This window comes from Theropithecus gelada, chromosome 15 (genome assembly GCF_003255815.1).
Source record: "Theropithecus gelada isolate Dixy chromosome 15, Tgel_1.0, whole genome shotgun sequence".
Lineage (NCBI taxonomy): Eukaryota > Metazoa > Chordata > Mammalia > Primates > Cercopithecidae > Theropithecus > Theropithecus gelada.
Genome location: NC_037683.1, coordinates 64,262,157 through 64,285,845, shown reverse-complemented (window position 1 = coordinate 64,285,845; position 23,689 = coordinate 64,262,157). Strand labels below are relative to the sequence as shown.

General features: G+C 37.9%; 1 protein-coding gene across 3 annotated transcripts in view; it reads left to right on the top strand.

Moving 5' to 3' along the window:
* The window catches only part of CNTLN (centlein), a 369,548-nt gene that overhangs the window by 219,923 nt on the left and 125,936 nt on the right, over nt 1-23,689 (top strand). For all 3 annotated transcript variants that reach the window (XM_025360690.1, XM_025360691.1, XM_025360689.1), the window contains exon 13: nt 7,639-7,739. In XM_025360690.1, the coding sequence (XP_025216475.1) occupies nt 7,639-7,739 (101 nt within the window). The remainder of the gene's footprint in view (nt 1-7,638; nt 7,740-23,689) is intronic.

The following is a 23,689-nucleotide window of genomic DNA, read 5'->3' as shown; positions in this document are numbered from 1 at the left end:
CCCCCCCCCCCTTTTTGAAACAAGGTCTTAGTTTGTCACCCCGCTGGAGTGCAGTGGCACAATCTCAGCTCACTTCAGCCTCAACCTCCTGGGTTCAAGCAATTCTGCCACCTCAGCCCCCAAGTAGTTGGGACTACAGGTGCATGCCACCACGACTGACTAAATTTTTTGTATTTTTGTAGAGAGAGGGTTTTGCCATGTTGCCTAGGCTGGTTTCAAACTCCTGAGCTCAAGCAGTCCATTGCTTTGGCCTCCTAAAGTTCTAGTCTGAGCTACTGCACCTGGCCAATTTCTTAAACCAGGCATAAAAAGCACTAAATAAAAACGAAAAATTGATAAATTGGCCTATGTTAAAACTGAGAACTTAATGTTCACTTAAAAATACCATTAAACGAATTAAAAGGCAACTTCCGAGTACAAAAAGATATTTTCAGTATATATGTCCAGGAAAGGAGTAGTACTCAGAATATATGAAGAATTCCTGTGACTAAATAAGAAAAGGACAGTCAACACAATAGAAAAATGAGCAAAATACTTGGACAGATATTTCACATAAGAGGACATCCAGCTGGGCACAGTGGCTCACGCCTGTAATCCCAGCACTTTAGGAGGCCGAGGCCAGTGGATCACGAGGTCAGGAGATTGAGACCATCCTGGCTAACACGGTGAAACCCCATCTCTACTAAAAATACAAAAAAAGAAAAATCAGTCGGGTGTGGTGGCGGGCGCCTGTAGTCCCAGCTACTCAGGAGAATGGCATGAACCCAGGAGGCGGAGCTTACAGTGAAATGAGATCTCACCACTGCACTCCCGCCTGGGTGACAGAGTGAGAATCCGTCTCAAAAAAAAAAAAAAAAAAAAGAGGACATCCAAATGGCCAATAAGCATACGAAAAAGTGTTCATCTTGATGTGTCTTCTTTTTCTAAGTTTTAAATTGGAAGCTTACATCATTATGGATATTTCTTTTTTTCCAATTTAAGTATTGTATGTTGCAATATAGATATCCATCTAAGGATTGCTTTTGCTGTGCCTTACACATTTTGAAATGTATTTTAAATTTTTCTAAGTTCAAAATATTTCCTAATTCCTCTTGGATTCTTCTTTGAAAGTAGAATTATTTAGAAGCATTATAGAAAAATGTTATTCAGTGAAACTTGTTAAAATTTGGTACAGAAGACTGTTCAGGACCATCATCATAGGTAGGGACCACTGCAATCGGATTTTGCAGTCGAGGAGAAAATTGGACTCAACTCCTAATATGCATGGGTAAGTGGGAATTTATAGCTAAGGTAGAGGAGGCCACTGGATTGGAAAATTACTAAGATGAAACATCGGGGATAAGGGAGATTCTGGCTAAACTGACCTTATCAGGATTTTGACTGAAGACAGGCCAGGGTGATCAGATACCACCTAGGGGTTGGTGGAGGATGAGGAACCCAATTATATATCAACCTTGATTTATATATTGTGGTGGAAGAGATTCTTGCTAAACTGACTTAGTGGAGTTCCTTGCTAAAACTGGATTTTACAAGGAAGTGCACAGATGGGCTTAGGAGAGGGTTCAGGAGTGTGACTAAAGATTGGTTAAGCAGAGCCTCTTTGTCAGAAATAAGTTCTTTACTTTCAAATATTTTTGGATTTTGCAGACATCCTCCTCGTATTTATTTTTAATTTTATTATTCTAATGTGGTCATAGAAGATGCTTTGCATAATTTTAAAATGCTTTTAGCTTTATTGAGAATTGTTTTATGGCCCAGCATGTGGTCTTATCTTGGTGAATGTTCCATGGCACTTGAAAAGAATGTTTGTTTTGCTGTTCTTGGGTATGGAGTGTTTTATAAACCTTCAGTTAGGTAAAGCATTTTGATAGTGTTTTTCAAATGTTCTGTATCCTTACTTATGTCTATCCACTTTTTCCATCAATTACTGAGAGAGGTGTGTTAAAATCTCAGTTTAAATATTTTCAGTTTTTTAAAACACTTTTTTAGCACAGGTTTAGAGTATCATTTACTAGAGGCTTCTTTATCTCTACTCATTAGAATGACCCTTCTGTGTTCTCTATTGAATGCCTCTGATGTTCAACTAAGATTCTCTCTTCTCTGACTGGTCACAACTCAAATGTATCCCAATCCTGTGTGAGAAATATTCTGGGAATGTTCTGTTTATAGCTCCTGTTGTTCTTTGCCTGGCCTTGTGTTTCATACTATGATGCAAAAAAAGAAAAAAAGATTAGCCACATACTCAAAGGAATTCTTATGCAGATTTCTCTTTTTTTTTTTTTTTTAAGACGGAGTCTCGCTCTGTCGCCCAGGCTGGAGTGCAGTGGCCGGATCTCAGCTCACTGCAAGCTCCGCCTCCCGGGTTCCCGCCATTCTCCTGCCTCAGCCTCCCGAGTAGCTGGGACTACAGGCGCCCGCCACCTCGCCCGGCTAGTTTTTTGTATTTTTTTAGTAGAGACGGGGTTTCACCGTGTTAGCCAGGATGGTCTCGATCTCCAGACCTCGTGATCCGTCCGTCTCAGCCTCCCAAAGTGCTGGGATTACAGGCTTGAGCCACCGCGCCCGGCCTCTTACGCAGATTTCTTTAGCTCTTTTCCACTGTAGATTCCTCCTCACTGGGTAGTATGCCTCACAAATTCTGGCTGTTTTAGACTTCCTAAACTCCAGTCTCTTGTTTCAACTCAATGAGGCTGTCATGTTCTTCTTGGGACCCCTCTCCCTGTCTGGAAGGTGCTTCCAGGCAGAAATCGAGCTATCATTAAGGGCTCTGTTTATTTACTTTCTCTCAGGGGTTACAATTCTGTGCTGCCTGTTGTCCAGTGTCTGCATATAGTTGTTTCCTATCATTTGTCCAGTAAGAAATAGATTTTAAATTGTGGTCCTTATACCACAGTATAAGAAACACCAATGTAAGTGAATAGTAAATCAGAGTCAGTAGATAGCCAATGCTCATCCTGGTCAGGGGTACCAGGGCTCTGCCTCTGTCAGTTCCTCCCGCAAGCACCCACTAAGATGTGGTTTGCTGGTGCTTATTTTGACTCAAGAACAAGGTGGTCCCTGATGTCTATACATATTTATTAAAAGTAGGGACTGTGTGTGTTCTTTCCAAAAGAAACAAGCTGTAAGTGTAAAGTATCTTTTAAGAAGCAAGAAATAACTTTTCCAACAACTGTAGCATTACCTTCTGTTGGGTTAGTGATCTGAGAGCCAAGGAAAACTAAGTTGAGTTCAGTTACACCTGCTTTTTCTTTGTGGGGCCATCTTGCTTCAGTATGTTCCACATTCTTAAATAACAAATCAGGACCCTAATCCAAGCTTAATCATTGTGTGGTTGAGTGTATGTGTGTGCATGTGTATGTGTTCCTCCTATCAATCTGTAATGGACCTGGGAAGCTGCCAATATATATCATAAGATCCCAGTTTTTAAAATCCTTATGTGTGTGAATTGATGTTTATAATATATGAACAAAAAATGAAAGTATACACATCAAAGTATAAACATTATTTTTTTTCCAAGAAGCATACTTAGTGAGGGGAAGGAGAGACCACCTAATTTTTACTTTAAATAACTTTTTATTGTTTTATTAATTATACCAATGATTACAACAACTCAGTTGTTGAGTACATAAAAGTCTAGAACTGATTTATTTTCCTGGTAAATCATTCCTTTGATCATTGTGTAATGACTATCTTTATTTTTAATTTTTTCCTGTACATTTTATTTTCTTATGCTCCTGTTTTTTTAAAATTATACTTTAAGTTCTGGGATACATGTGCAGAATATGCAAGTTTGTTACATAGGTATACACGTGCCATGGTGGTTTTCTGCACACATCAACCCATCATCTACGTTAAGTATTTCTCCTAATGCTATCCCTCCCCTAGTTCCCCATCCCCCAACAGGCCCCAGTGTGTGATGTTCCCCTTTCTATGTCCATATGTTCTCATTGTTCAGCTCCCACTTATGAGTGGAGAAAATGTGGTATTTGGTTTTCTGTTCTTGTGTTAGTTTGCTGAAAATGATGGTTTCCCGCTTCATCCATGTCCCTGCAAAGGACATGAACTCATCCTATTTTTTATGGCTGCATAGTATTCCATGGTGTGTATATGCCACATTTTCTTTATCCAGTCTATCATTGATGGGCATATGAGTTGATTCCAAGGCTTTGCCATTGTGAACCAGTGCTGCAATAAACATACATGTGCATGTATCTTTATAGTAGAATGATTTATAATCCTTTGGGTGTACCCAGTAATGGGATTGCTGGGTTATCTGGTACTTCTGGTTCTAGATCCTTGAGGAATGGTCACACTGTCTTCCACAATGGTTGAACTAATTTATACTTCCACCAACAGTATAAGAACATTCCTATTTCTCCACATCCTCTCCAGCATCTGTTGTTTCCCGACTTTTTAATGATCACCATTCTAACTGGCTTGAGATGGTATCTCATTGTGGTTTTGACTTATGCTCCTTTTTAAAAATGACTTTCTTGCCTTTGATTTGATACAGTTTTCTTTTCATTTCTCTTCTGACCTCCTCTAATTTTTATTTTTTTATATTTGTTTTTCATTCTTTAAATAATTATTCTTGAAATTATAACACATCATTCATTTGACAAAGTCTAAAGTTTATCACTAGCTGTATCCTCCTACAATATAAGGACCTTAAAATGTTTAACTCTGATCTCTTTGACGATCCAATATCATTTTGTTGTTGAGAATGTTATTTCTACCTTATTTTAGCTCTGTCTTCATTCAGATATTGTTATGATCACTTTAGATAATAAATGTTTATTTAATTCCTTGTATATATTTGTTAGTGTCTTTCTTCATCACTGCTTATTTTGTTCTATACCTTGCTTTTGTGTTTATTTTCTTCTTAAAATATATTAATTATTTTTTCATCTAGGATCTATGAGTAGTAAACCTTGGCATGTGAAAGATATTAGTTATTTTCCTTCTGACTTTTCTTGTTGATAGGAGAACTCTGCTGTTATTGTAGAGACCTTTAGTTGTTAGAAATGTTTTCTTCTCAATCTGGTTGATTTAAAGATTGTCTCTATCTTTGGTGTCCTGAAGTTTCACTATGATATTTCTAAGTGTGAACAGTTTTATTTACTCTCCTTGCCATTTTTTGATGCTGTTTCAATCTGTTAATTCATGTCTTCATCAGTTGTCAAATCCTGAGGTATTAATATTTTGACTGTCATCTCCCATCTATACTCCTTCCCCCAGTCTTTCAGTTCTCTCCTTGAATAATTTCTATTAAATGCTTTCTATACTTATTCCAACATATTTTGTATACCTCTACTGTTTTCCTTCCTTTACCTCCTTCTGCTGTCTTCCATTTTATCAATTTGCATTAGCTTTCTCTACTTGCTGTTGAACCCATCCATTGAGTTTAAATTTCTAGTATTATGTTATTATTATCAATTTTCATTGCTTTATTTTGTATTTTTAGATATATTATTTGATTCTTTTTATCTATTTTCCGTTTTATAAACCCCTGTTCTTTTTTAACATATGTTTATCACTTGTTTATCTTTTTAAAAACATTTAAAACACTTTAATAGTGAAAGTAATTTTGATTGTTCTGTTATCTCCATTTTATTGTTGTATATTATCCTATTTTGGGCAGTAGGATATTTAGATTGTCATTCATGGCTTTGAACTTGTTTATATACTTATTATTGTCTTCATGCTCGACTTGAGAATTATTTTCTGTAGTGTCTTTTCTCCCATACATTTTCTTAGGTTGTGGAAGCCTCCCTTTAGGGATGATGGTGTCTTCCTGAACCCTCCAGTATACTCTGGCCGTATGTCCAGTTTTTATATTATTTTTGATTGTTCATGTTTCTGCAAATTATATGGCTCAGTTTTGAACCTATTGATTTTGGCTTGGGATTCTGATACCGTGTGGTTGACTCTGTCCTGTCCCCATACGAGGGCTGGAGAACTATTTTAATGAAACTCTAACCAGATAAGCTCAGATATTCAGGTTTTCAATCAGCAGATTGTTATCTCCCAGTTTCCTGTAGTTAGCTCATTTTTGTCTGTCAGCCAGGTACGGCCATGGGTCTAAATGTCCATCTGATATGGTTTGGATTTGTGTCCCTGCCCAAATTTCATGTCGCATTGTAATCCCCAGTGGTGGAGGAGGGATCTGGTGAGAAGTGACTGGATCATGTGGGCGGACTTCCCCCTTGCTGTTCCGGTGATAATGAATGAGTTCTCATAAGATCTGGTTGTTTAAAAGTGTGTAGCACCTCCGCCTGTGCTCTCTTCCTCCTGCTCTAGCCACGTAAGACGTGCCTGCTTCCCGTTTCCCGTCTGCCATGAATGTAAGTTTCATGAGGCCTCCTCAGCCATGCTTCCTGTACAGCCTGTGGAACTGTGGTCAATTGAACCTCTTTTCTTTATAAATTACCTAGTCTCAGGAGGTTTTTTTAATAGCAAAGTGAAAATAGACTAATACACCATCCCTACTCAGGTCTCACATTCTGAGGTCCCCATGGGCAGTATTTGATCCTGGTCAAATACTCACCAGGGTAGCTCAGTTCTGTTTTACTGGGAAGTCTTTTTGCCTTTATTTGGCATCTAGGAATTTACCATTCTTGTTTTCAGTGTTATGTATTAACATTTTTCATTACTATTTTGCCTAGAATATCTGTGAGTTAGGATGTGGTTGAGCAGGGCGGGTGTGGTGGCTCATGCCTGTGATCCCAACATTTTGGGAGGCCATGATGAATGGTTGTTTGAGTCTAGTAGTTCAGCCTATGCAACTTGGTAAAACCCCGACTATACACAAAATTAGCTGGGCATGGTGGCACACACCTGTACTCCCAACTACTTGGGAGGCTGAGGTGGGAGGATCACCTGAGCCTGGGAGGTAGGGGCTGCAGTAAGCCATGATTGTGCCACTGCACTTCAGCCTGGGTGACAGAGTGAGACTTTGTCTAAAAACAACCAAGAAGTGGTTGAGCAATTCAATACATAATTTTTTAAATTATATAGTCTGTATTTTAAGTGTTTAGCATGTTTATTGAGATAAAGTTAACAGAAATAACTTACTTAAAATATTTGATTTTCTAGGTCCTCAGTAAATTCAATTGTAATTTTTAGGATTTGTGCATATTATTATTTTTGTTTGTTTGTTTTATGGAGACAAGGGCTCAATTTTTTTGCCCAGGCTGTAGTATAGCAATGAAATTATAACTTACTGTAACCTTGAAGTCTTGGGCTGAATCAATCCTACTGCCTCAGCATCCCAAGTAGCTAGGACTATAGGTGTGCATAACCGTGATGGGCTAGTTGTTGTTGTTGTTGTTGTTATTGTAAAGACAGGGTCTCTCTGTGTTACCCAGGCTGGTCTTGAACTTCTGGTCTCAAGTGATCCTCTTGCCTTGGCTCTCTAAAATTCTGGGATTACAGGTATGAGCCACTGTGCCCAGCCTGTGAATATTATTGATGTATTTTTGCTTTCATTTTACTATTCTCCATTTTATATACTTTAAAATATCTTTACTGACTTGGTTTGATATATTATTTAAAATGTATTTAAATATATATGTTTGATATATCGTTTTTTAAATAAAACAATATGGTTTTAAGTAAATGTTTATTGCTTTTTCATAGGATGAATCTTGAAGAAGAATTAGATGAACTTAAAGTACATATATCTATTGATAAGGAAGCGATACAAGAATTGAATAGATGTGTGGCAGAGAGAAGAGAAGGTAAATTTTCAGAAAATAAATACTTAACAGAGGAATTGTAAAATTATCTAATTCTTGATATTTTAGTTTCAATTTCTCTTAAGAATGTTACCCTTTTTATTCCTTTTTCCAACACTTTATTCATTGATAACTCACTAATATTTTCATCATGAGAAAATTAAATAAATAGAACATCTAAAAGTCAGCTTTATAATTTATTTAAAAATCTAGGGAGAAGGCACAGCAAGATGGCCAAATGGAAGACTTTACCCTGTGGGAACTCCAAATTTAACAACTATCTACACACACAAAAAAACACATACATAAGAATCAGAAATCAGGTGAGCACTCACAGTACCTGGTTTTAACTTCAAATGGCCGAAAGAGGCACTGAAGAGGGTAGGAAAGATAGTCTTAAATTACCAATGCCACCCTTCCCTGACCTCCTAGCAGTGGCCATGTGACATGGAGAGAGAATTGTGCACTTGGGGGAGGGAGAATGCAGTGACTGTTGGACTTTGCATTGAACTCAGTCTTGCCCTGTCATAGCAGAGAGCAAAACCGGGCCGAATGTATCTGATGCCTGCCCACAGAAAGAGCATTTAGACCAGACCTGTCCAGAGGACAATCACCCATCTCAGTGGTTGGAACCTGAGTTTGGGCAAGCCTCGTCACCACAGGATTCTGGGGCTCTATATAAACTTAAAAGATAGTCTAGGCCAAAATGACTTCAACTCCTAGGCGAGCCCTAGTGCTGAGTTGGGCTCAGAGCCAGTGGACTTGGGTGGCATGTGACCTCCTGAGACACCAGCCAGGGTAGCTCATGGGGTATTTGTGCCACTGCTCTCCCAACCCTAGGCAGCACAGCTCATGACTCTGAAAGGAACCCCTTCTATCTGCTTGAGGAGGAGAGAAGAAAGAGTAAAGAAGTCTTTGTCTTGCATCTTGGACACCAGCTCAGCCACAGTAGTATAGGGCACTAGTTAGATTTATGAGACCCTTATTCTAGGCTCTAGCTCCTGGATGACATTTCTGGACACATCCTGGGCTAGAAACGAACATGGTGCCTTAAAGGCAAGGATGCAGTCCTGGCAGGATCTATTACCTACTGATTGAAGAGCACTTGGGCCCTAAATAACCAGCAGCAATACCCAGATGGTACACTGTGGGTTCTGGCGGAGAATCTGAGATGTGCTGGATTCAGGTGAAACCCAGTGCATCCCCAGCTGTGGTGGCTGTGAAACACCTGCATGAGAAAAGCAGAGGGAAAAGTAAAGGGTAATTTGTCTTACACCTTAGGTACCAGCTCATCCACAATGAGATAGAACACCAAGCAGCTTGTGGGGTCATTGATTCCAGGCCTTGGCTCTTAGTTGGCATTTCTAGACCTGCTCTGGGCCAGAGGGAAGCCCACTGCCCTGAAAAGTGAGTCTCAGGCCTGGCAGCATTTGTGACAAGCTGACTGAAGAGCCCTTGGCCCTTAAGGAACATTGGCAGTGGCTTGGTAGTGTTCCCTATAGGACTGTGGTGGTGACCACAGGGAGAGACTGTTTTGCCTGTAGAAAGGGAAGGGAAGAGTGGGAAGGACTGTGTCTGGTGGTTTGAGTGCCAGCTCAGCTGCAGTAGACTGGAACACCAGGTGGATTTCTAAGGTTTTTTACTCTACTCCCTGGCTCCTAGATGGCATCTCTGGACCCACCCAGGGCCTGAGGAATCCTGCTACCCTGAAGGGAATGACACAAGCCTGACTGGCTTCACAATCTGCTCTTTGCAGAGCCCTAGGGCTTTGAGCAAACGTAGGTGGTAGCCAGATAGTGGTTACAGTGGGCCTTGTGTGAGACTCAGGGGTATACTGGTGTCAGTTCTGACCCAGCAGAGTCCCAGTGGTCATGGCCACAGGGGTGCATTTGTCACTCTATCCCCAGCTCCAGAAGGCTCAGCAAAGAGAGATAGACTCTGTTTGGAAGAAAGGAAAGAAGACAAGAGTCTCTGCCTGGTAATCCAGAGAATTCTTCAGGATCTTATCCAAGACTGCCCAGGAATTCAAGAACCCCAGTGTTACTGGGCTTGGGGTGCCCACTAATGCAGATATGGACTAGATCACAACACCCAAGTCCTTTCAAATACCTGGAAGTTTTGGGCTGAATCAATCCTACTGCCCCAGCATCTTTGTACCCATCTTCTCAAGGAGATTGGGTACAAACAAGCCCAGACTGCAAAGACTAAAATAAATATCTAACTTTTGAATTCCCAGACACCAGCAAACATCCAAAGGATCAAGGCTATCCAAGTTACAGGTTACGCTTTGTGTCCCCAAGCCAAACTCATCTTGAATTATAATCCCCATAATCTCCACATGTCAAAGGAGAGACCAGGTGGAGGTAATTGAATCATGGGGGTCGTTTCCCCCATGCCGTTCTCATGATAGTGAGTGAGTTCTCATGAAATCTGATGGTTTTGTAAGGCACTTTTTCCCTCTTCGCTCGGCACTTCTTCCTGCCGCCTTGTGAAGAAGGTGCCTTGCTTTCCCTTCACCTTCCACCATGATTGTTAGTTTCCAGAGGCCTCCCCAGCCATGCTGAGCTGTGAGTCAGTTAAATCTCTTTCTTTTGTTACTCAGTCTTGAGCAGTTCCTTACAGAAGTATGAAAACAGGCTAATACACCAAGAAAACATGACTTCATCAAACAAACTAAATAAGGCACCTGGGATCAATACTGCAGAAACAGATATGTAGTCTTTCAGACAGAGAATTCCAAATTTTAATTTTTTTAGTTTTGAGGAAACTCAAAGAAATTCAAGATAACATGGAGAAGGATTTCAGAATTCTATCAGAGAAATTTAATAAAGTGATTGAAAAAATAAAAAACAATTGAGCAGAAATTATGGAATGAAAAATGTATTGGCGTCGCCTCATAGCAGAATTGATCAAGCAGAAGAAGGTATTAGTGAGCTTGAAGTCAGGCTATTTGAAAATACACAGTCAGGGCAGGTGTGGAGGCTCATGCCTGTAATCCTAGCACTTTAGGAGACTGAGGTGGGAGGATCACCTAAGGTCAGGAATTCGAGATGAGTCTGGCCAATATGGTGGAACCCTCTCTCTACTAAAAATATAAACATTAGCCAGGCATGGTGGTACATGCCTGTGATCCCATCTACTTGGGAGGCTGAGGCAGGGGAATAGCTTGACCCTGGGAGGCGGAGGTTGCTATGAGCCAAGATCGCACCACTGCACTCCAGCCTGGTGACAGAGTGAAAATCCATTTTGGAAAAAAAACCCAAAAAAAACAAAAAACAGTCAGAGGAGACAAAAGAATAAAAAACAATGAAGCATGCCTACAAGATTGTTAAAATAGCCTCAAAAGGGAAAATCTAGGACTTACTGGCCTTAAAGAGGAGTTAGTGAAAGAGACAGGAGTATAAAGTTTGTTCAAAGGGAAAATAACAGAGAACTTTTCAAACCTAGCAAAAGATAACAATATTCAACTATGAGAAAGTTGTAGAACACCTAGCAGGTTTCACCCAAAAAAGACAACCTAAAGGCACTGACCAAGCTCCTGAGGGTCAAGGATAAAGAAAGGATCCTAAAAGCAGCAAGAGAAAGGAAACAAACAACATACAATGGAGCTTCAATATGCTGGCAGCAGACTTTTCAGTGGAAACTTTACAGGCTAGGAGATAGTGGCATGACATACGTAGAGTGCTGAAGGAAAACACAACAAACTTTTGCCCTGGAATAAGGAGAAATGCTTTGACAGACAAACAAAAGCTAGAGATTTCATCAACACCATACCTATCCTATAAGAAGGCATAAATGGAATACTTCAATCAGAAAAAGGATATTAGTAATAAGAAATCATCTGAAGGTACAAAACTCATTGGCAATAGTAAGTACACAGTATGACATACAATATTGTAATACCATAGCAGCAGTATACAAACTACTCTTAAGTAGAAAGACTTAAGGACGAGCCAATCAAAAAATAACTATAAAAAGTTTTCAAGACATAGTACAACAAGATATAAACAATAAAAAGTTAAAAAGAGGCTGGACAAAGTTATATAATTTTTATCAGTTTTCTTTTTGCTTATTTATGCAAGCAGTGTAGTTAATCCAGTTAAAATAATGGGTTATAAGATAGTATTTGCAACATTCATTGTAACCTCAAGTCGAAAACTATACAATGGCTACACAAAAAATAAAAAGGAAGAAATAAAATATTCTTTTATTTTAGGAGAAGAAGGTAAGAGAAAATCACCTTCACTACAAGGAAAACAAGAAGGAATGAAGGAAGGAAAAGAAGACCACAAAATAACCAGGGAACCAATAACAAAATGGCAGGAGTAAGTCCTTACTTATTGGTAATAACACTGAATGTGAATGGACTAAACTCTCTAATCAAAATACATAAAGTAGCTGAAAGGATATAAAAATCAGAGCCACTCTCTGTTGTATACAAGAAATGCTTCATCTATAAAGAGACATATAGACTGAAAATAAATGGAAAAAGATACTCCATGCCAGTACAAACCAAAAAAGAGCAGGAATAGCTATACTTATATCAGACCAAATAGATTTCAAGCAAAAACTGTAAGAGACAAAGGTCATTATATAATGATAAAGGTGTCAATTTAGTAAGAGGATATCATAGTTGTAAATATATATTTACCCAACAGTGTAGTACCCAGATATATAAAGCAAATATTATAGACCCTAATTCAATAATAGCTGGAGGCTTTAGTATCCCACTTTCAGCTTTGGACAGACCTTCCAGACAGAAAATCAACAAACATTGGAATTAATTTGTACTGTAGACCAAATGGAGCTAATATTTACAGAACATTTCATCCAATGGCTGCAGAATACACATTCTTCTCCCCAACACACTGGATCATTCTTGAGGATAGGCCATGTGTTAGGCCACAAAACAAGTCTTAAAACATTAAAAAAAAATTGAAATAATATTGAGCATCTTCTCTGACAACAATGGAATAGCACTAGTAATCAATAACATGCAACATTTTGGAAGCTCTGCAGACACATGGAGATTAAACAATGTGCTCCTGAATGACCCGTGTGTCAATGAAGAAATTAAGGAGGAAATTTAAAAATTTCTTGAAACAAATGATAATGGAAGCACAACATACCGGAACCTATGGGATACAGCAAAAGCAGTACTAAGAGGGAAGTTTATAGCTACAAATGCTTACATCAAAGAAGAAGAAAAATTTCAAATAACTTAACAATGCATCTTGAAGAACTAGAAAAGCTAGAGCAAATCAAACCCAAAATTAGTAGAAGAAATAATAAAGATCAGAGCAGAGATAAATGAAATTAAAATGAATAAAACAATATGAAAACATCATTAAAACAAAAAGTTGGTTTATCAAAAAGCTAAACAAAATTTACAAACCTTTAACCAGACTAAGAAAAAGAGAACACAAATAAATATCAGATGTGAAAAAGTAGACATTACAACAGATACTGCAGAAATTTAAAGCATTGTTAGTGGCTACTATCACCAACTATATGCCAAATACATATCAACTATATGCCAATAAATTGGAAAATCTAGAAGAAATGGATAAATTCTTACACACATACAACCTACTAAGATTATTGAACCATGAAGAAATCCAAAACCTGAACAGAACAATAATAAGTAATGAGATTGATGCCATAATACAAAGCCCCCCAGCAAAGAAACAACCAGGACCTGGTGACTTCAATGCTGAATTCTACCAAACATTTAAAGAAGAACTAATTCCAATCCTACTCAAACTATTCCAAAAGGTAGAAGAGGAGGGAATACTTTCAAACTCATTATACAAGGCCAGTATTACCTTGATACCAAAACCAGACACAGACACATGAAAAAAAAAAAAAAAAAAAAGGAAACTATAGTTAAATATCCCTGATGAACACTGATGCAAAAAACCTCTGCAAGATACTAGCAAGCTGAATTCAACAACACATTAGAAAATCAGTCATCATAACCAAGTGAGATTTATCCAAGGGTTGCCAGGATGGTTCAACATTTGCACATTAATCAATGTGATACATATTATCAACAGAATGAAGGACAAAAACCATATGATCATTTCAATTAGTCCTGAAAAAGCATTCAGTAAAATTCAACATTCTTTTCATGAGATAATCTCTTTAAAAACTGGTTTATTGGAACAAACATATATCAGGATAATAAAAGGCATAGCTGGTATCATACTGAATCAGGAAAAACTGAAAGCTTTTCGTTAAAGATTTGGAACGTGACCACAATGCCTACTGTCACCACTATTGTTCAACATAGTACTGGATGTCCTAGTTAGGGCAGTCACACAAGAGAAAGAAAGGGCATCCAAATTAGGAAGAAGTCAAATTATCTTTATTTGCCAATAATACGATCTTGTATTTGGAAAAACTTAAAATTCCATAAAAAACTATTAGAAAGGATGAACAAATTCAGTGAAGTTGGAGGATACAAAATCAACCTACAGAAATCAGTATCATTTCTATATGCCAATGGCAAATAATCTGAAAAAGAAATCAAGAAAGCTAATTCAGTTTGCAGTAGCTACACATAAAACTCAGTACTTAGGATTTGACCAGAGAAGTGAAAAATCTTCCTACAATGAAAGCTACAGAACATTGATGAAAGAAATTGAAGAGGACACAAAAAAATGGAAAGACATCCCCTCTTAATGGATTGTAAAAATCAATATTGTTAAAATGACCATATTACCTTAAGCAATCTACAGCTTCAATGCGAGCCCTGTAAAAGTACCAATGTCATTCTTCACAGAAATAGAAAAAACAATCCCAAAATTTATATAGAATAGAAGAGACCCAGAATAGCCAAAGCTATTGTAAGCAAAAAGAACAAAACTAGAGGAATCACATTTCTTAAATTAAATTGTACTATAAAGCTGTAGTAACTAAAACAGCATGAAAATTGACACATAGACCAATGGAACCTCACAGACAACCCAGAAATATATTCGTACATCCATATAAACTAATTGTTGATGGAGTTGCCAAGAACATACATTGGGAAAAGAACAGTCTCTTCAATAAATTCTGCTGGGAAAACTAGATATCCATGGGCATAAGAATGAAACTAGTCCCCTATCTCTTGCCATATACAAAAATTAAATCACAATGGATTAAACACTTAAATCTCAGACTTCAAACTATGAAACTACTAAAAGAAAACATTGGGGAAAGTCTCCAGGATGTTGGACTGAGCAAGGATCTTTTGAGTAATATCCTACAAGCACAGGCAACCAAAGCAAAAATGAACATATGGGATTACATCAAGCTGAAAAGCTTCTGGACAGCAAGGGAACAATCAACAAATCAAAGAGAAAACTCACAGAGTAGGAGACAATATTTGCAAACTGCCCATCTAACAAAGGATTAATAACCAGAATATATAAGCAGCTAAAAACTACTCTGTAGGAAAAAAATTAATAATCCAATTAAAAAATGGGCCAAAGCTATGAGTAGACTTTTCTCAAAAGAAGACATACCATTTGCAAATAGATATATGGAAATATGCTCAACATTATTGATCATCAGAGAATAAAAATCAAAACTAAGATGAGATATCATCTCATCCCAGCCTGAATGGCTCTTATCCACAAGACAGGCAATAACAAATGCTGATAAAGATGTGGGTAAAAAGGGAACTCTCATACATTGTAGGTAGGAATGTAAATTAGTACAACTACTATGGAGAACAGTTTGGAAGTGACTCAAACAATTAGAAATAGGCTGGGTGCAGTGGCTCACACCTATAATCCCACACTTTGGGAGGCTGAGGTGGGTGGATCACTTGAAGTCAGGAGTTTGAGACCAGCCTAGCCAACATGGTGAAACTGCATCTCTCCCAAAAATACAAAATTAGAGGGGTGTGGTGGCGCACACACCTGTAATCCCAGTTACTTTGGAGGCTGAGACAGGAGAATCACTTGAACCCAGGAGTCGGAGGTTGTCCTGAGCCAAGATTGTGCCATTGCACTCCAGCCTGGGTGACAGAGTGAGACTCCGTCTCAGGGAGAAAAAAAAAAAAAAATGGAAATAGAACTGTGATATGATCTAGCTATCACACTGCTAGGTATGTACCCAAAAGAAAGGAAATCAGTATATTGAAGAGATGTCTGCATTTCCATGTTTATTTTAGCATTATTCATAATAGCCAAAATTTGGAAGCAACCCAAATGTTCATCAACAGATGAATGGATAAAACAAATGTGGTGCAAACACACAATGGTGTACTATTCAGCCATAAAAGAATTGAAATCCTATCATTTGCAACAACATGAATGAAATTGGAGGTCATTGTGTTAAGTGAAATAAGCCAGGTACAGAAAGACAAACTTTACATGTTCTCACTTATTGGTGGGAGCTAAAAATTAAAACAATTGAACTCATGGAGTTAGAGAGTAGAAGGATGGTCACCAGAGCCTGGGAAGGGTAGTTGGAGGAAGTGGGAATAATTAATGGATTACAAAAAAAAATAGCTGGAAAGAACAAATAAGACCTGGTATTTGCTAGCATGATAGGGTGACTGTATTAAAAAATAAGTTAATTGTTGGATTGTCTGTAATGTAAAAGTTAAGTGCTTGAGGTGATGGATGCCCCATTTACCCTGATATGATTATTATGCATTGCCTGTGTGTTTCACATGTCATCTACCCTATAGATACATCTACCATGTCCCCACACACAAAAATTCTAGAGATATTTTATAAGGATAAATGGTACTCATTTTTATTATTCATTGATAAAGTTTTCCTAGTTTTGTTTGTTTACAGTTTTGTAGATACTATAGTGTTATGCTCAGTATCAATAATTCACTAACATTTTGGTTAGGCATTACATTTTTTGGGAAATCATTTAACTCTCATCTGTTTTCCTGGAATCAAAATCTTAGAGTTAGAAGGAAACTTGGAGATCTTCAGATCTGCAACCTCCCTGACAGCTAGCTTAAATATGGCCAGTAACGGGGAATGTCTCACTGCTCAAATTGCAAAAGGATTATCTCTTTATTAAAGTCAAGATAACTGTATTTCGTATGTATCTTCAGTACCTCATTAGAAAAATTAGAGATTGATATGACAGGATTTTTTGTTGTTTAACTTGCTGCATTCTAACCACTGTAGAATGTAGCAGGTTTTGACAATTTATACTTAATAATTAGTTTTCATATACCCCTCACTTGGCTTTTGTCCCAGTTACTCTTGTTGCTCCAATTGCTCACACTCAGGTTACTGGTAACTTGTTAAGGCCAATATTTGAACCCCTCCATTTAACACCTTTAATTTTCATCATATTTCAAGCTTATCTCTTTATCAACTTCTGAATCACATTGTCATATTTTACGTCCTACTCTTGCTGTTATCTTCCTGTCTCTTTCAGTGGAGCATCTTTTCATTTACCTCTGAATAATTAGAGTTTGCTAAGACTTTATCCTTGGTTTACTTTTCAAAACCAATGACTTTATTGTTTTTTGAAAAGTTATACATACTTACATTCAAGCAGTAAGAAAGAATAAAAAGAAGAAAGCAAAGAAAAAACTAGTTCACATGTTAGAGATAAAAATTTTTAATATTATCATATAACCATCTCTTAATGGCCAGATACAGAGAAGACTAGATGGGTAGATTAATTATATAAAAAGAGTGTCATATTTTTGAAAAAGAGATTTACATTTATCATATTTATTTGGAACCAACTAAATGGAGAGAAACAGAAGTAAATGTAAATGAGGTGTTAAACTTTAAATAAATGTTTTCTCTGCTTCAAAAGAATTAATTTCTTTAAGATTAAAAGAAAGGTTACAAAAAGAAATTAACACCTTGCTATGCAAGATGGAAAACCCAGCATTTTTACAAAACTTGTTTGTAAAAGTTTTTTGTTTCCTCTACATCTTGAGTTTTGTTCATTCAATTTCTTTGTAAAAATTTTACCAAAGTCTGTAACTTTATATATTACAAGAATAATTTCCTCAGCTTTAAAGTCTTGTCTCTCTATATAACAAATTCAGTACTCATCACATTTTTAAAAGCCATGGCTTTTCTATTTATGAATTGTTTATTTTCATATATTTCTTGGTTAGCCAGATAAAATTAAAAGTATTACCAGGCGAGGTGGCTCACGCGTGTAATCCTAGCACTTTGGGAGGCCGAGGCAGGTGGATCACCTGAGGTCAGGAGTTCGAGACCAACCTGGTCAACATGGCGAAACCCCATCTCTACTAAAAATACAAAAATTAGCCGGGCGTAGTGGTGTGCGCCTGTAATCCCAGCTATCCAGGAGTCTGAGACTGGATAGTCCCTTGAACCCAGGGGGCAGAGGTTGCAGTGAGCCGATATTGCGTCATTGCATTGCAGCCTGGGAGCCACTTCACCCCAGCCTGGGTGAAAGAGCAAGACTCTATCTCAAAAAAAAAAAAAAAAAAAAGGCATTTTTTCAAGAAGGAATGAAAATAGCCATATTTGTAAGAACCTAGATGTTTGAGAATATGATTCAACAGGGATTAAATGGGCTGGGTATAATTTTATTGGGTTACACCCTTTTTTCCTTAGAACTTTCTAGATGTTACTCATTTATAGAATCGGTGGTTGCTGTGAGGATGTGTTACGGAGAGGTGTCTGATTTCCCCAACCTCCCCTTTATCACCCTCTGCTGTGGATATGGCTTGCCTTTGCTAAGTAGATGCCTGAAAATACTTTTTTCAACTTGATATTCAAAAACTTAAATAGAATATGTCAATATAATTTGTTCTAGATCACATTTTCCTGAAATACCTATGCATTTAAAATATTACTTTGTTCCAAGGATTTCTCTTTTGCATATATTTTTGCATACTTTTCTATTCCACTTTTTATACTCTAATTCAAGGAAGTTGTCTTTATGTTAGATTTTTTTTTTTTTTTGTCCGGCCTTCATATCTATTTTCTTAACAATTCTTTAATCTTTTTTCTTTTTCTTCTGCATTCATTTTATCTCAAGACCTTCCTTCATCAGTAATTCAATTTTTAGCCATGTTTTATTTTTCTTTTGTTCTTTTTTTGAGATGGAGTCTCGCTCTGTCACCAGGCTGGAACACAATGGCACGATCTTGGCTCATTGCAACCTCCGACTCCCTGGTTCAAGCAATTCTCCTACCTCAGCCTCCCATGTAGCTAGGATTACAAGCATGCACCACCACACCCAGCTAATTTTTGTATTTTTTTTAGTAGAGACAGGGTTTCACCACGTTGATCAGGATGATCTCGATCTCCTGACCTCGTGATCTGCCTGCCTTGACCTCCCAAAGTGCTGGGATTACAGGTGGGAGCCCCACTGCGCCTGGCCTTCTTTTGTTCTTTCTTACATTTCTTTTTAATCTGTAATAATGTTCTTTGTTATTCTTGTTGTTCTCAATTTAATGCCTCAATTCTTCAAATTCTTATTTTTGGATGTTTTACTATTTCTTTTCTGAGCTTGTATTTTATTAAATTCAGATTTTTGGTAAATTCTTTTCTTCCTTTGTGACTTTTCTTTTTCAATTTGGATTCAAAATCTGTTTTGTTAAATGTACACTTTGCTCCACCAACTACAGAGTGTTTTCTATTCTAGAAGGGGTGACCCAGGGTTTTAAATTGTTGTCTGGCTTCAGCAGAGAGTGTTGGAACTACCAGGCCTGGTAGTTCTCTGTGTTTTTTGCTGAGAACCATTTCTGCTGCTCTTCATTCCTTTCTATAGATCCGTATTTCCATCTGGTGTTATCTTCTTTCTGCCTGAAGGACTTCCTTTAATATTAGAGTGCACATCTGCTGGTAGTGAAATTCTTTCAGCTGTCATACACCTGAAAAAATATCCCTATTTTTTCTTCATTTTGAAAGGTATTTTCAGTAAGTATAGAATGCTACATTGACAGATTTTTTTTTCTTTAGCAGTTAATTACTCCACTATCTTCTAATGTGAATTGTTTCTGATAAGAATTCTGCTGTCATTCTTACTTTGTTCACCTTTATATAATGTGCCCCCCTTTTATCCCTCGGCTAGTCAGAGCATAAACTACCACTACAACTGTATGAGCTTTGCAGTTTGTTTCCTCTAAGTTTTCTCTAATCCTTTTGGATGGTTTTTTTTTTTTCTCTCTCTCTTATACTTGGGTAGTTTCCTTAAATGCATGTGCTGATTAGTACTTGGCTGAAGACAAGGTCCTCAGGTCTGTAGATCTTCAGAGCTCTCCCTGTATCTGAGTAGATCTTTCCTCTATGACACTTTGCCCTGCAAACTCTAGCTCCCTTGACCTCGCTGGAACCCAGGGTATGTCTCCTTAATTTAGGAAGATTACTGGACTCCATTTAGGTTTCCTGTTTCTGTGCTGTAGCTTGGAAGCTCTCTGTAAGTAGTAAGCTGGGATAATCATAGAACTCACCTTATTTGTTGCCCTCTCCAGGGATGACATTGTCTGATGCCCAATATCTAAAAACCATTTTTCATACATTTTTTTCTAGTTTTTAGTTGCTCCATATAGAAGGGAAAATCTGGTCCCTCTAACTTACTTTTCTTTTTATTGAACATGTTTTCTCTGGATTAAATCCCAAAACTCTTTCCATGTTCCAAATGTATATTTCCTATTTTCTGACACCTGTTTCCTTCTGGCTGCTTTTACAAGTATCTTAAAAGTTAAGCATGTCATCCAAAAAAACTCAGTGCCTTTTCCCTCAAATGAGTTCAATCTCCTCTAGGCTTCCCAAATGAATACCTTAAGCCCCTACCATGCTAGATTTCTCTTTACTGAAAATTGCAATTTATAGTATAATGAGTCTTTAATACAGTCCCACAATACCTCTATCAAGAGCTTAGCTGAACTAGAGAGAGCCGAAATGCCAGGTGTATGAATAGCTGCTCTAAGAGAACAAACCAAAATGAAAGTTACAGCCATCTTTAATTAATTACTGAGATAGTTTAAGCAAGAGGCTAAAGGGGAGAAAGTGCCAGCTCCCCATATTTTATTTTCCCCCATGCGTCAAGTGGATCCACATAGAAATGAGGGTTGTCTCACTGCCAGTGGATCCTCAAACAAAAGGTTCTTGCCATCTGATAGACCTGAGGCATGGGGGGAGGGTGTGGGAAGATGGCTGGGAGAGGAAAAGTATAAAGTCAGAATTAGGACAAATATCTTCAAGTTTACTGCCTCCTCCCGGTCTTCTAAGGAGGTTTCTGCAGAGACACCTAAGCAAACCTCAGCCAAAGCCCCCAATAAAAATGCCTCCGTACCAAGACATCTATGGTAGAGATACAGATATGTGTAAGAGTGTGATTGGCCAGGGAAACTAGTGTCCTTGACCAGGGGAACCTGTGTCCTTGAGTGTAACTCCCTTCAGAGACTGCAGTCCATTGACCTACAAGTCTGGTTGGGGAGAGCAGCTTTGCCCCATGAGGTGTGCCAGGTAAAACTTTGGTAATCACCTATGGTCAGGCCTGATGAATCACATGTAAGTTTTGGCCAGGAGCTAGATTTCTCAGTCTTTACTGAGTCACAAGTCCATGAGTATGTTCACAAAACCGTTTCTTACCATGTTTGTCATTGAAAGTTGAGGGCTTGTGTATCAGACAATGCAAGAAACAAGCAAATGGGAAAACTCTTTCATAAACAATAGCAAGTATTTATTTATTGCATATGGGTCTGTGTTTTGGCTGAAGCAGCTCTTACTGCTGCAGGTTTTCTGGTCCAGCTCTGTTTCAGGCTGCAAGTTAATTCCACTTCTGCTCCATGTGTCTGATTCTTGAACACAGTGCAACAAGTATAAACATGAAGAGCTTGTTTTGCCTGTGTTTGGAACTGGCACACTGTAACCTCCACCCAAGATTTCTTTGGCTAAAGCAAGTCATCTTATTAAATACAGCCAACAATTCATACTGTCAGTGTTAGTTTCTATGGAGGGTTGGGGGAGTATTTTAGGCCTTTACCCAGAGTCTACCAGGCCTTGCATTATTCCTTTCACAAATTATTAGCAACAGGCATGACAGCCAAATCCTGAGCCATGTTTTAATGTCAACATCTGAGATTTGGTCTTTATGCTGCCAGTGATTCAGTGTCCACTCCTTTGATATGGTGACAAGCAATTTCATTTTCCAACTCTGAAAGTACTGGAACTTATACACTTCCCATATTTCAATGGCCAGTGCCTTTCTGAGCTCGAATCTTTCTTAGAGTAGCTAGTCAAGTGCAGCCAGCAATAACCAAACTCATACTATCAGCATTCTGCGCTGACATCTCCTCACTCAGTGTAAAATTTATTAGGTTATTAGATACATTTTTTGCCTTCCAGGTTATGCCAGGTGGCAGTTTTCTAAATGTTTTGTAACGACATAACATGGGTCGCCATTTTCTCAGCATCCTGTAACATATATTTTGCTGCCTTCCACCCAGTCCCAAAATCAATGCCACATAATTTAGCTTTTTATCATAGCAGCACCCCACTTAAAATTACCAATTTCTGTATCCCATCAGCTTTTGCTGCAGAATAAACAACCACAAAATCTCACTAGCATGCAGTAACAAACATTTAGTTCTTGCTCATGAGTCTATCAGCTGGGATAACTGTGCTGCAGGCTGCAGGTCTGTTGGTTGGCTGGAGTGCTTCACCTTGAGGCAATATTGGATTTAGGTCTGCTCCATATTTCTTAATCCCAGTTCCAGGCTGAAGGGGCAGTGACTACCTGACCGTGTTCTTTTCAAGGCGAATATTGGAAATTTCCAAGGGGTGATCAGAAGCATACAATTTCTTAAGTTCTAGGCTCATAACAAGTATGCTGTCATTTGTACCCATGTTTCCCTAGTCCAAGCAAGTCACATGGCCAAACTCAACATTAATGGAGCAGGGATCTGTACTCCATCCATGAAGGTATCCATGAAAGAAGTAAGCATTTGCTGAGTAATAATCTACCATAGTATGATATAAAATCATAGGCCAGTGGGCAAAAGTATGCTGGAGCTGTTAGTGTATGTTACGAGCATATGGTTTTCTAGGTAGTCTGACCCAATCCAGAAATAAAGCATCTAGAATGGAGTAAATGGACTGCAAATTTCAGATTGTCCTTATTAAATGTTAATTTAAAAAAGTACAGACTCTCATAATAGCTGGGCAGCATACAATTTAAGTTCCAGATTTCTGGCAAGTAACTCAAATGTACTTACTATTGAGAATAGATTGTGTTGGATACATACCAAAAAGAACATGACCAAAAAATCAAGCCTTCAGAAATGGTCATCTTACTTTAACTTAGAGCCAAATCAAGGGAACATATTGGGAACAAAAAGGAAAACCTTTTAGGCATATTCAGGTTTTCTCCAATAAAGCCAAAAACTTTTCAACAGCAGTAAAAATGTTGAAATATTTACTTCTTGGAATGATTAATATTAACTAATTCTTTGTGACCATAATTTAATGCACAGTCATTAATCTATTGAGCATATACCTAGTACCTAAACATTTAAGGAGAATAACAAAAACTGTTCTAAACCCATGCAGTATATTTTATAAAGAAAGGAAGGTCAGACTGCAGTTTCATTTTATGCTACTTATAATTGCTATCCAATCTAGCATAAGGGCATTCCTTCCAGCCCTACTCTTGTTATGTTAATATTTCTGATCTTATATTATTCTCTTATTTAGTGACTTCCTGCTAATAACAAAATAAAGCCCAAATTCCTTTATTCCACTGAAAACTAGCCCCTGCCTACCTCATTAGCCTTATCTTTCATATGTTTAGCATTATTTTTTCCTCCCTGGAACTGAAAAATCAGCAAAATAAAACCCCAAAGTGCTTTAGCGTTTAATACCTCTGGACCAGTGTGCACAGTACTGTATTCCTTTCTTGTCGGTTCCATGTAGAAAACACCTCCTCATTTTTAACAATAGAACTGGGGTGTGACCTCTATATAAAGCTTTTTTCTGTTCTCTTTT